General features: G+C 45.3%; 1 protein-coding gene across 3 annotated transcripts in view; it reads right to left on the reverse strand.

Moving 5' to 3' along the window:
* The window catches only part of arid1aa (AT-rich interaction domain 1Aa), a 37597-nt gene that overhangs the window by 6430 nt on the left and 18360 nt on the right, over nucleotides 1–12807 (reverse strand). Inside the window, exons 5-16 of one of the 3 annotated variants that reach the window (XM_076280556.1) lie at nucleotides 11266–11506; nucleotides 10318–10407; nucleotides 9821–9988; nucleotides 7947–8274; nucleotides 6269–6411; nucleotides 5880–5983; nucleotides 5449–5655; nucleotides 4967–5171; nucleotides 3247–3379; nucleotides 2669–2841; nucleotides 2273–2417; nucleotides 1–18 (exon numbers count right to left, since the gene is read on the reverse strand). The exon at nucleotides 1–18 is cut by the window's left edge and continues 105 nt beyond it. In XM_076280556.1, the coding sequence (XP_076136671.1) occupies nucleotides 1–18; nucleotides 2273–2417; nucleotides 2669–2841; nucleotides 3247–3379; nucleotides 4967–5171; nucleotides 5449–5655; nucleotides 5880–5983; nucleotides 6269–6411; nucleotides 7947–8274; nucleotides 9821–9988; nucleotides 10318–10407; nucleotides 11266–11506 (1955 nt within the window). Of the gene's footprint in view, nucleotides 19–2272; nucleotides 2418–2668; nucleotides 2842–3246; nucleotides 3380–4966; nucleotides 5172–5448; nucleotides 5659–5879; nucleotides 5984–6268; nucleotides 6412–7946; nucleotides 8275–9820; nucleotides 9989–10317; nucleotides 10408–11265; nucleotides 11507–12807 lie in introns of all 3 variants that reach the window. The other 2 variants (XM_076280557.1, XM_076280555.1) reach the window with 2 other exon arrangements.

A 12807-nucleotide genomic window follows, 5' to 3' on the forward strand; every position in this document is an offset into this window, starting at 1 on the left:
CCCATACCTGATTCAGCCCTGAGGGATAACACGCACACTGGGGTCAGCACATCATGTACTATGTGTAATGCATAGTAAGTCAGCTCAGTTCAGTACCCCCCTCCCCCCTCCCCAGCTAGTGAAAATCCTTCTAGAACATTCAGAAACACATCAAATTTCTCTGAATTGAGGTGTTCGTGTAGCATCTATTGTTTGCTTGACATTTAAAGATACGATTAATCTCTATCTGGGGATGGTTTGGTGAAGAGCAGCCCTGGTCTGGAGCTAACAACATGGCTGCCGTTTAATTCAACCAGCCTTGCTAGCACACTGCTTAGACCAATCCAGTCCTTCTGTAGATCTAAGGAGTTGTGAAGTAAAGGGGCTAGACAGACAATTGCTGGGTTACCATCCAAATTGTATGCGGATTTTAGCAATTTAATAGGAAATTCTTTGTGGAGTCAAGTCAAGAAGGAAATGTATTCATTTCAGGAAGAATGGAGGAGTAAAGTCTCAGGTCACAGGGAGATTTTATCATGTCTCTGCTAAAGTTGTCCTGACAATTGGAGGTTTCAAAAAAACTCAGCTGCTAACAACTCTTGATTAAGAACATGTACATTGGATTGGAAACACACAGAATAGCATTTCCATGAATGAACTTTACTGTTGGATGGATCAAATCAAATGTACGTATTCATGTGAGAGATGCATCAGACATATAGCTTGTTGCAACGACATCTTCTGTTATATTCTGCTCCTTATATCTTTACTCCGACACTGAATATCTTGTTTGCCCAATAATAACAATTTGAACTCACGCATAAATCCTTCTTTATCGTAACAATGCGGATTCCCTAGTACAACACCCAACCGGGTCCGTGTAGACACAAATTACATTAACAACCGCAGCAAGTTCAAACACACCTGGGAGGTATTCCAAGTACGTGGTTTAGTGACAAACCTGGGTAAGTTAATAGTAAGTGGTAAACCTTCTAATAGAAGAGCTTCATGGCTTCATTCTCCTAACAAAACAATGCCATAGGGCTCTTGTTGTAGGAGGTTTACCACTTACTCTGAGTTAACTTACCCAGGTTTGTCACTTAACCACACACTTGGAACCACCCCCCTGGCTCCACTGGAAACTAACGAGCGCACAGAGGGCTTTTCGTGCACATAGCCTATTGGAAAGACTTGCAAAACGCATTCAATCTTCTAATGTGTTGTGAAATTCAATTTGTTTGGTTGAAGGGTGTATTAACTCTCGGTTTGCATATGGTTTGACACAATTAAAGTTGATGGAAATAATTAATTTGCATATTTTAGCATTTGTTGCATTTATACCTGCGTGTTTCCGTAAACGTTATACTGACGACCTAACGTTTTGATCCCACAGCTGATCAAAACTCTTCCCTAGATCAGGAGATCATTTTTTAACACACATAACACATAGGACTGAAACGCATGCAGATGCAGATCCGAATTCTCATGAATGCACACAGAACATGCAAATGAGCTGAATGGGGAAAAACAGCTATTGAGAACCGCTGGCTGCTATTCCCACTAGCACCTGGTCACTTCAATTGGTTCCCCCTTCTCCCTCCTTCACAGCCTGTCGGCAATAAAATGTGGACCCTTGATTTGCCATCTTCATCTCAGGCATTGTGAGGAGGGACATTTTCCAATTACGACCTAATGGATTTCTGACGCGATCGTTAACTTGCTCACAATTGTTCTTTAATGGTTCCATTTTTCAAGGCCTAGATCTGCCACCCCTTCCACACTGGGCCCATCCAAAGTGTTTAAACATGCCATCACCTTTTTATTATGCTCCCACCTGGCAAACGTGTCTACTATTTATTTCTACCAATTGGCCATCAGCTCACACTAAGTTGTATTTACAGCACAGTACTTTTTACGCTGGCCTAGCGAATGTAACCGGACATTCCTATCCAGTGACATTTGGGGAGACTTTTCAAGCCATCAGTCTCAACCTCATTCAGAACTGCTTTTTTTTCCATCAGTGTGAATAAACACGTCACGATCGAGGGTTTCAAATGGTCCCTACAATTTACTCTGCCACTTACCATAAATAAATTATTGTGATTATATGGATCAGATACTCAACACTTCACTATCTTGTGCAAAATAATAACAGTCTTGACCTTCATAATGATGCTTCAGAGACAGACACTTTACTGCACATTTTCCCCGACAAGTGTTTTAATAGTACGCATTGAATCTATTTATGACACTGTCCAGCCAGTATGGCCTGAGAGCAGGTCAGGGGTCTTACCTTCTGTCGTAGCCCGGGCCGTAGGGGTACTGCTGCCTCTGCCCCATAGGGGGCATGCTGCCCAAGGGACCTGGAGGGCCGCGGTTGTAGGATTCCCCAATACCGCTGTTAGGGCCTTGGCCAGAGGGAATAAACTGCTCTCCCACTGGAGGAAAACACACAAACTTTAGCATCAGGGGAAAACGCCTGAAAGAGCGCCGTGACTGGTAATTCAATTCCATTTATCTAGTTAAGGAGAGCCATTGATGATATACATGGACTTAATAACTGCAATCATGGTGCTGATACCCTGCAAGTGATTGATGCTGTGCTTCCCAATTATTTCCCATTAACTTAAGAACAGCAGCTCCATCTACCCTGATATCCACGATTGACTTTGTGCTGCTGCTGCATTACCTTTTCGCATGCCACCGAAGGGGTCCTTGTTGGGCTCGTAGGGGCCCATGCGGCTGGCCATCTCAGGGGTGCCCATGCCAGGCTGGTAGCCCGAGTTGGGCGTCATGGCGTTCCTCCTGGAGAAGGCTGGGTCACTGCCATCAGCGAATGGGTCCTGAAGGTTCACACTGCTCCTACGAGACAGCAGGGGTAAGACATCACCCAGAACACACACACACACACACACAGCTAGAACAGTGTGGCTGCTGATGCTAGCTACCCTTCTGCACAACTTAAAAATTGCATCCATGAATATAGTGGAATTGCAGCCTGGGATTATGGTTACCATACTGTGGAACGGTAAACAAATTTCGGTAGAGAAAAAAAAACACATTCCTACTTTCAGTTACTTCAAAAAACCTCAAGATAACTCCACTAAACACAACAATCTTGGGATAATATTGCAAATTGACATACACAGCATGATTACGTCCTGTTTTACAGCTCTGACACTCAAAAAATACCATAATGGAAGAGTTTGTGCTACATAAGTGATTTCTGAAACCCAAGAAGATGGACTAGAGGTCCAAGTGACACACCTGCCGCCAGGCATAGGTGGCATCTGGGTGTGGGGGGTGGAGGCCGGGGTGGGGGGCTTCAGGTCCCCCGACTCCGCCATGGAGCTGCTGGTGGACTGGGGGGTCTGGGGACCCTGCAGGGATCCAGAGCCGGCTACGACACAAGGAAGAGAGGAGAGTTAGCAGAGCGGGACAAAGAACATGAGCACACGCGCACACACACACACACACACACACACACACACACACACACACACACACACACACACACACACACACACACACACACACACACACACACACACACACACACACACACACACACACACACACACACACACACACACACACACACACACACACACACACACAGATACAAGTCGCTCAGCCTTCCAAATATGTCCTGTGCGGCTTTGTAGTGACACAGGTTTCAAATTTCATTCAAAGTTGAGAGGTACAAGCAAACCCTTGCATGGGACTGACACAGGCGCGCAGACTCAGACTCGAGTCGTAATTAAGTCGCAAAAACAGTGACTTCAGACTTGACTTGCGACTGCACCTCAAAAGACTTCATACTTCACTCGAACTCGAGCTTCGAGACTAGTAAACAACCTGTATTTTATGCAATTGTTTCTTTTTTTTATCTAAATGTATTGAGGTACTTCTATTGTATTTTATTGGTGCAAATACTTTGGGAAACGTATGACGAGCTGCATGTCCCCTTTGCCATAATGCAATCGCATGCGCTATGTGCGCCCACTCACAGGTCAAAAATGCATTGACCATGGTGACAACAAGTCCTCCCGGAGTTGAGCATTTTATCATTACATTCCGTTACAATAACCGTGCATAGTGAAAATAAGCGAACAGCTACATGCAAGGTGTGTAGCACCAGGATAAATTATGCCGGTTCAACAATGTCTAATTTCATCAGGCATCTCAAAACACACCCAGATAGGTTGGTCACTGACTAATGTAAAAGAGTCTATATCGTTACAGATAACAAGCTGTATCGCAAAGTGTGGCGCTAATCCTTGGAAACAGGGAGATTGCATCTTTATAGTTGGCCATATGATGTGACAGACTTAGGACATTGTATAGTCTAATCTTCTGCTACTGAACACATCCCCTAGCTCTGACCTGGTAAAAAAAATGAGACCCAATGTAAGTTCAGGATGTAAACAAAATTAAGCTAGCTCCAGTATGAGTGATATTTGTCCTGTCACAAGTTAACGTCCACTCTTGGCTGCCCACATTTTACTTCAGAAAAAAATATAGAAACGTTGCAGTATTAGTGGAGAGCCATATCCCCCCCAGAACACTACACATGCCAGCTGTGCCAGTGACAAGCAAACCACTATTGATTTGTTTTTTATTGAAACAGAGATCTTAATTTGTGTTTCTTCTACAACTGATTTTGATACTGTACTGTACATTTGGATGGTAGCTACAGGACATGCTTTGAATTCATAATATTTCACAATAGTATAATAGTGTTAGGGACAGATTAGATGGCCAGAGACTTGAGACTTGACTTGGACTCGAGCTCAAAGATCTGAGACTCGACTTAGACTTACAAAAAATGACTTGAACATCTCTGGCGTGTGCGCACACACACACACACACACACACACACACACACACACACACACACACACACACACACACACACACACACACACACACACACACACACACACAGACACACACACAGAAATCTTAGCGGGCAGACGTCACTCACCAGGCGAGGGCGGCTGGACCTTTGCCTGGTTCTTCTTGCTGTCGGTGTTGAAGAACTCTGGCGGCGGTTCCTCTCCGCGCTCAATCTTGCACTCGAAGGCATACAGACACTGGATATACTGCTTCTTCAGCGAGCTGGCAGCACTGCTGGAGGTACCCACGTTCAGGTTGGTGGCCAGCTCACGCCACTTCTTGTTCTTGTTTACCTGTGACGAGAAGAAAAAAAGGTGTGAGGGGAGAGCTGAATAACCTAGAGAGAGAAATTCAACAGCAATCACAATTTGTCACAATATCAATATTGAAGGTGTACTTTTCAAATTATACAACTAGCAGTGCTTCAAAAACTTGATGCTCCATGCATCAATGGATTCCTGACACATCCTGGTAAAAATTTGAAAAGTTGTCACTCTCCTTCCTACAAACGGTGGCCATTGATGCATCAGAGTTCAAAGAGAACTGAGTGTTCCAGAATGGTCCCCGAACCTGTGTGAGGCCTCCAATCTCCTTTACAGAGATGTAGAGACGGAAGAGGTCGAGGGGCTTGCGGCCTACGGCGGGCAGGTTGTTCATGCCCATGGCCTTCTCCTCGATGAAGGCTAGGTAGCGGTCCACCCACATTTTCCTCTCCGGCTCAGGGCCCATCTCGTACAGACACGTGATCTTCTCGTTGGTCGTCGTCGATGAGCTGGACTTCTAAGACAACGGGCATGTCCCAGGGAATGCGAGGACACAAGATGGAGATCAGGGCCAAGTATATGCAAACATCTCTCAGTATTTACAACTATGGAGCTCTGAATTGATGCGCTAGTACGTGGATCGCTTTAGAGTAAATGTACTACATTGCTACAGAAGGTTTAATATCTATGGCATGTCTAACATAACTGGTTGTGCTGATTTGTCATAAAAGCACCAACCTTGGACTTGGTCTCTGTCTTGGGGGTTCCTTCCACCTTGTTGTTCATCTTCTGGGCCTGGTTCATTTTGCCATCGAGGCCAAACTCCGGGCTGGGAGCCATTCCTGGAGACAGACAGAGAAATGAAGTCACGCCCAGCACAGCAGAGCTCACTGTTCTGCCTGTACCTTCAGAAAATGATGGTTACATCTCAAATTCAATCTTTACTTTATGCAAAAAAAGACCACTGATGGCTACCAACATGATCAAGATGGTGAAGACCGAAATCATGGACAGGTGTATTTCTCTACAAGACTTCTTAAGGATACAATGTGCATGTCTCTTGAGGTAATCATGCTGTTATTTCCAACGTTATGCCGTCTGACTCAAGTCACAAATGCGGATCTTACCACTGCTGTTATTGGCCATGTTCCCGCCCATGGGGAAAGGGGGGCCCTGGGCGTTCATCATGCCTGGCATGCTGTTCATGGAGGGGCCATAGGGAGGACCACTTCCCATCATGCCCGGCGACATGTTGGGGTAACCAGGCAGCCTGCGAGAGAAGACACCAATCATAATAAACCATCTTTCGACTCTGGGACTTCAGGCTGAACTACCTAATCTCAGGTTTTAATCACGCTCAGTGCATATTACTGAAACTTTTAACTTCCTAGCCATTACTTATTACAAGTTCACCTGAGGACACAACACACCATCAGAATTCTGTAAATATAACTGCTCGGAGAACAGGAGTCTGAGCGCTGTAAGGGAGCTCCATCCTTTCTCAAGTTGCTCTCAACACTTAACCCATTCGCGCTGGATGCTGCATGACGCAACATTGACCCTCCCGCTGGATGCTGCGTAGCGCAACATTGACCCTCCCGCTGGATGCTGCGTAGCGCAGCATGCTTTTTATTTCATGTTTCTAAGTGCTACAGAGGCTTAGAGATTAAATTTTGGTAGACGTTGACAATTTTTAGTATGTTTTCAGAAAACCCTCAGGAAATAAGGTTATTTAGTCTAGAATGCCATAGGATTCTATAGGCGCTTTTATCAGGCATTTTAGAGTAAATGGGTTAAATGGTGCGCAAATACAATTCACTTCAATACAGTTCAGTGCTGTTCTGCTCTGCTTCTGCCTGTGCGTGCTTCATGCATGCCTGGCCCTGGTCTACCCTCTCTCCAGCATAGCTCCTCCAAAGGACAGCAAACACCTGCGAGACGCAAGAATAGCACTAAATACACCTGCAAAAGAGAACGCTGAGGTGCATTCAAGTTCTTTGAATAGAGGTGCCGAACAGGTTTTGTCTGAACTGCTAAATTTGAAAGTATTTGTGTTCCAAATCGTTATTATTTATCATTTCCAACATTCCAAATCGTTCAATTTTAACAGTAACTCTTCATCCAAAGTCCATGTATGATTGCAGGGTATTACCTCCTCAGACCATTCACAAGCGTGAACTTGCAAAAAATCTGAATGCACCTCAGGTTCCAATGGGTGTTGGAAAACACACTATATGGTTAACAGACTTGACTGAGAAATTAGCAGATTGGTGAGCGATGGGGTATACACAGTACGTGGTGTACATCATTAGTATAGAGATGGTTCTTTCATTAAAATAAGCTGTATTTGAGGTGAATGTTCACATGACCAATGGGCTCTATATCTAATGCGAATAAGACTGCAGCCAATCTGTATCATGTGTATGGAGTTACGTTATATCTTTAAATACATGCTCTTCCTGTTGTATATAGAGCTAGGTTATGGTTTGTACTATACTGTTGTATATAAAGTTAAGTTATAGATTGTACTGTACTATACTGTTGTATACGTACGAGTTGGTTGATATCATAAATGTGTACTGTACCTGTTGTGTACGGAGTCAGTTGGTATTATAAATGTGTACTGTACCTGTTGTGTATGGAGTCAGTTGGCGTTATAAATGTGTACTGTACCTGTTGTGTATGGAGTCAGTTGGTGTTATAAATGTGTACTGTACCTGTTGTGTATGGAGTCAGTTGGTGTTATAAATGTGTACTGTACCTGTTGTGTATGGAGTCAGTTGGTGTTATAAATGTGTACTGTACCTGTTGTGTATGGAGTTGGTGGCGCCATGCTGCATGGCAGCGGCAGCTGCAGCTGCTGCTGCTGCATCAGGTGGCTTCCTGTTGAGGCCCGGAGGCGGGCACATTCCAGAGCCCACCTGAGGGGGCATGTTGCCCATGTTGGGGCCCATGTTAGGTCCATAGGGGGGTCGGACACCCATCTGCCCCGGTGGCATCCTTCCAGGGGGCATACCTCCATAGGGAGGACCTCCTCCTTGGCCTGGCATGGGGTTCATTGATCCACCCATGCCAGGGCCACCAGGGTAGTTGGCATTGGGCATGCCACCATATCCAGGTTGCCGGGGGTAACCTGTGATGATAGGAAAGACCGGAAGCCTATCATTGATGCCACAACATAGTACAGACAACAAGGCTACATAAATTGTATCAAAGCAGGTGACGTCATCAAAACACAAAAAAGAAACTAAAAAATCTGGTTAGGAGTGAATAAATTAGGTCTTGTTTCCAAATTCAACCTTAAAACATTTACTCCTCAGAAAGCCATGGATTCCAAATCCAAGAGATCATTTAGCCCATTCTGGATGTAGAACATGTCATTATCATACTTAACATTTGTCACAGTTCTTTAAAAATATGGTAAACTCTACTTTGGCCACGTAGATGAACACGTCTTGATTTCATCTAAGAGTGACTAGGCCTCTTCGTCTACGTCTACGTCTAAGCCTGTGACGGGGACGGCCTGTAGACTCACTGCCCGATGCGGGCGTCTATCTGGCTTCTCTTTGCAGGCTCTTGGGTTGGTGGGTGGGTGAGCGGGTGAGCAAGCAAGGAAACAAGCAGAGGCTAGCACTAGCTCTGGCTCTCCCACAGCGAGCAGACCCAGCAGCAGGCTAGGCAAGGCAAGAAAGCAGGCAGGCTGATGTGAGCCTGGCTACGTCAGCACCGTCTTTTCTCCGAGACTAAAAATAGCTGCAGTGCAATCTACTGGGCCCTGGCTCAGACAGGAGGGCTGAAAAGCTGTCTGGAGGGCCGATTGTTTCGCCGGAAAATCAAAAAGTTGCACTTTCACCCCAAATAGCCCACAGTCCAACAGAATTGTGGACAGAAAACTTGTCCTTGGTGTAAAACACAACACAAGATGGTTTCTCATTTCTCCAGACTTATATAATTCCGCAATAATTATCCATGAAAACGGATTTCGAGGCTGCATCAACTATAACGAAATCCCTCTCTCCAGTAGCTCTAACTGGCACAGTCTCCTCAGGGCAGAACAGCTTCAGTCAACCTCACATCCCCTTGCTCAACACCAAACAAGGCTTTAGATTTACTTCAAGTCAGAGATCGTGTCAATGACTTCTATTCATTAGTCTACTTATAAACTAGCCTTCCATCACTATAACTGGGCTACTGAAACCATCTAATAAAGTATGAGATATCTGACTTAACAGAGAGCATGCCAAACATAACTAAATGATAAAAGAGTCCCACAAATCTCATACAGCTAGAGCAGAAGCTACACCATTAGCTGAACTTGAACATTTTGATTTCTTCTGTCTTGATTTCTAGCTTGAGTTGGCTCTTCCTGTTAAGTCCCAAAGCCTTTCGTCACCAGAGAAAAATCAATTCAATCTGGGACCCGTCTCTCATCTATGATATTGGTCACAAGTATATCTGTGAGAGCTTGTTTAAGTTCTAACCAAAATGCCTGTCTTTTTTCAGGGAGAACCCAAAAAAAAACCCAAAAAATCTGTTAGGTTACAAATAAGTTGCACCAATTTCTTCACAAAAATCTCCATCATAACTGTGTCTTCCACTGGATCCCATTTTACAGCAGAAAAGAGGCACAAACAGGCCAACATCTCTTGCGCTCACTGAGGTCAAGCACAGGGTCCTACCTTGAGGGCCATACTGGCCACCCTGAGGCCCAAAGTTCCCCATGGAGTTGTTCTGCTGATAGGGCCCCATCCCAGGATGCATCTGGGCTCCCGAGGACTGTCGGGGCGATAAGGCGGAGCCCGACTGGGGCGAACCGTAGGGCATCTGAGGGTTCCTCTGCAGGAAACCTAGAGGGAGGAGAGGTCGTCAGACAAGTCAAAAACAGACCGAAAATTTAAACAATCTTGTTCTTCACTGACACACAAAGGTCAAAATGAGCTCTGATGTATAGAATACACTTTATAAACAGAAGAGTATTCTAGGCATAGTTGAGGAACACCATGAAGAAAGGGAATCTTCAGTGATGGATTCTGCACAGCACCAATAAGGTATTATTTGGCCAAAAATGGTTCTGCACCTGCTCTGCACTCAGTGGCTGTAATATGGGCAACTGTTAAACTGTACAATAACACTAGCGAGCATTGCCGCCATTAGAGTGTCTAGAGTGGTCAATCACCTCTCTCCTGGGCCATGGCAGACTGATTCATGGAGGGATGCAGGATCCCGTCCGACTGCACACTGGGGGGTCGTGGGGGCATCTGGTTCCCTGTGAAGCAATGACGTAAGAACATCATGTCATCCCCCTCATCACAAGAACATCATGTCATCCCCCCTCATCACAAACCAAACAAACATTTCTACAGCTGGACTAGAGTACGCATTGCTGTACTAGCACTCTACACTAATAGTCCACACTATATATGGTCTTTCTCTGTACATTAGACAGTCCACACATTTCATTGCTTGGATAAGACAAAATAGGACGGCATCTACAGAGAGATTTGTATGAGAGGCTCTTTCGGGAAATACAGACTCACAACTGAACCCACAGTTAGGGGAAGGGAAGAGAAAGTGAAAGGAAGGTATTAAAGGTTGTATCAGTGATTGCGGGGTAATGTCACTTCTGTTGATGTTAAAACAAAACAGAGCTAGCTCGCCACTCCCTCCCCCTTCCTCCCGTGCAATTGAAACTCTCCTAAACGCGCAACTTGTCGGTTATTGGTTGGAACACTTTATTTTGCCTTTGAGTGGTTGCCAACACATGTTGAGAGCAATTGTTTTTGTGTACAGATCTCAGAGCCTAGGCTGCCTACAGAGACACATTTTTTGACAGCCTGCTTATGTGGCAGGCAGCTAGCGAATCGTTAGGAAAGATGAATGATGATCATTTATGTTTGGGCCTTTTTTGGCCCTGAAATCGCAGATACAACCTTTAAGCAAAGATCAGAATGTGTGTTTGTGTGTGTGCGTGTGTGAGCCTCATACTGCAGCTATAATACCCCATCATACAAACAAATAGGGTGCTTTGTCTTTGGACCAACATAACTTGGTCCAGAGAAGAGAGGTGCACCAAAACAGATTGTGTGTGTGTGTGTGTGTGTGTTTGTGGACTGGCCAGTCCTACCTGGCATGGTTGCGGGGGAGAGCGGCCCCGAGCGGGAGGCGGTGGCACTGGCTGGCGAGCCCACAGGGGAGGGTGAGGGCCCTCGGATGCCCGGCAGGTGTGGCGAGGTGTGGGGGGAGAAGGGCGACTGCGCCGGGTTGCTCTGCTCGCCCTGGCTGCTCGACACGCCCGAGGTGCTCACGCCGGGACTGAGCGCGCTCTCTGCGCCCGTGGGCAGGTCGTCAATGGACCCCGACAGATCCTGCAGCAAACGGAGAGGGACAGCTGGGATTAGACACAGGTTCATTTCACCCAACAGATGACATGATGTGGCAAAGGTGATCCTGCTCAGTGTGGGATAAACCGTAAGCTGAGGAGGGTGAGGGGGACATAGAAAGAAAGGGGGAAGGAGGGAGAGTAAGGAAATAATGGAGAATAAAAAGGAAGAGTGGGACCCCAGTCACCACACAATAGACACAGATGGAGAGAACACCTCAGACCAGTGTTGATTACAAAGTGGAAGATGTAACATTCAGTCCAAAACTCTCACAGGTTTAGACAATTTTTGTATACAATTTACTTAGAACATCATGGAACTAGTGCCATTTCCAAGATAAAAAAAAGATAAAAAAATGAAAACCTTGCAAGGACTATTAGCCTAACAGCCCAGTTAAGACTTGTTTTTTAACCCCATAGATATAGTGTTGCTTTAGAACATTGAATGATCAAATATCACAAAATAAATAAGTAATTAAAGCTCCTGTGATTTGATTCCCTTCCTCTTAACATGTTTGACTCAAAATTCAATGTTGCTATGATTTCAGGATGTCATGTGTACTACTATTCCTCTCCAGGCTCACTTCCCAAAGGACACAGCACTAGTCCCAATGAGGTTCCATTCAGATCTCTCTTCCCTAAGAACACAGCACTAGTCCCAATGAGGTTCCATTCAGAGCTCTCTTCCCAAAGGACACAGCACTAGACCCAATGAGGTTCCATTCACTAAGAACACAGCACTAGTCCCAATGAGGTTCCATTCAGAGTACAGAGGGGCCAGAAGACAGTCGAGGCAAGACAGATAAATATTGACAACTAATCAATGTGATGCCAGATGGTTCTTTAGCACGCTGCACATTAAAAACAACTGTCTGCTCAGTCTCGCCCTCTCTCCGCTGTCTCTCAGCAGAGTCGGCATGCAAAGCTCTACTATAAAACCACACTACGCACAACAGGGCAAATAACAGAGACGACACACAAGTGGCGACTGATGCAAAAACACAGAAGTAACAAAACCCAGTTGTTTGTTTATGGGCTGCCTTGGTTTGGAAACATGTGATTCAGTGAGACGAGAATGAGCCGTTCAAAACTCTTCCCTTCATGTTGTCTAGGGAAGCTTGTTGAATAAAACCACTTCAATTTTCTGGACCACGTCCCCACTCACGACTGAAGAACGAGCGTGCTTTTATTCCGCAAGCTTGGGACCTGTTGTTACCAAAATGCTGAAGCAATGCCATTGTGCAATATGCTGGTGTTTGTAAAGTAAATGGCACACAAACAGGGCAC

Source organism: Alosa pseudoharengus, unplaced genomic scaffold, assembly GCF_046254945.1.
Source record: "Alosa pseudoharengus isolate Yale_2024_CS ecotype anadromous, Long Island Sound unplaced genomic scaffold, YU_APseudo_1.1 YU_APseudo_1.1_scf_12, whole genome shotgun sequence".
NCBI lineage: Eukaryota > Metazoa > Chordata > Actinopteri > Clupeiformes > Clupeidae > Alosa > Alosa pseudoharengus.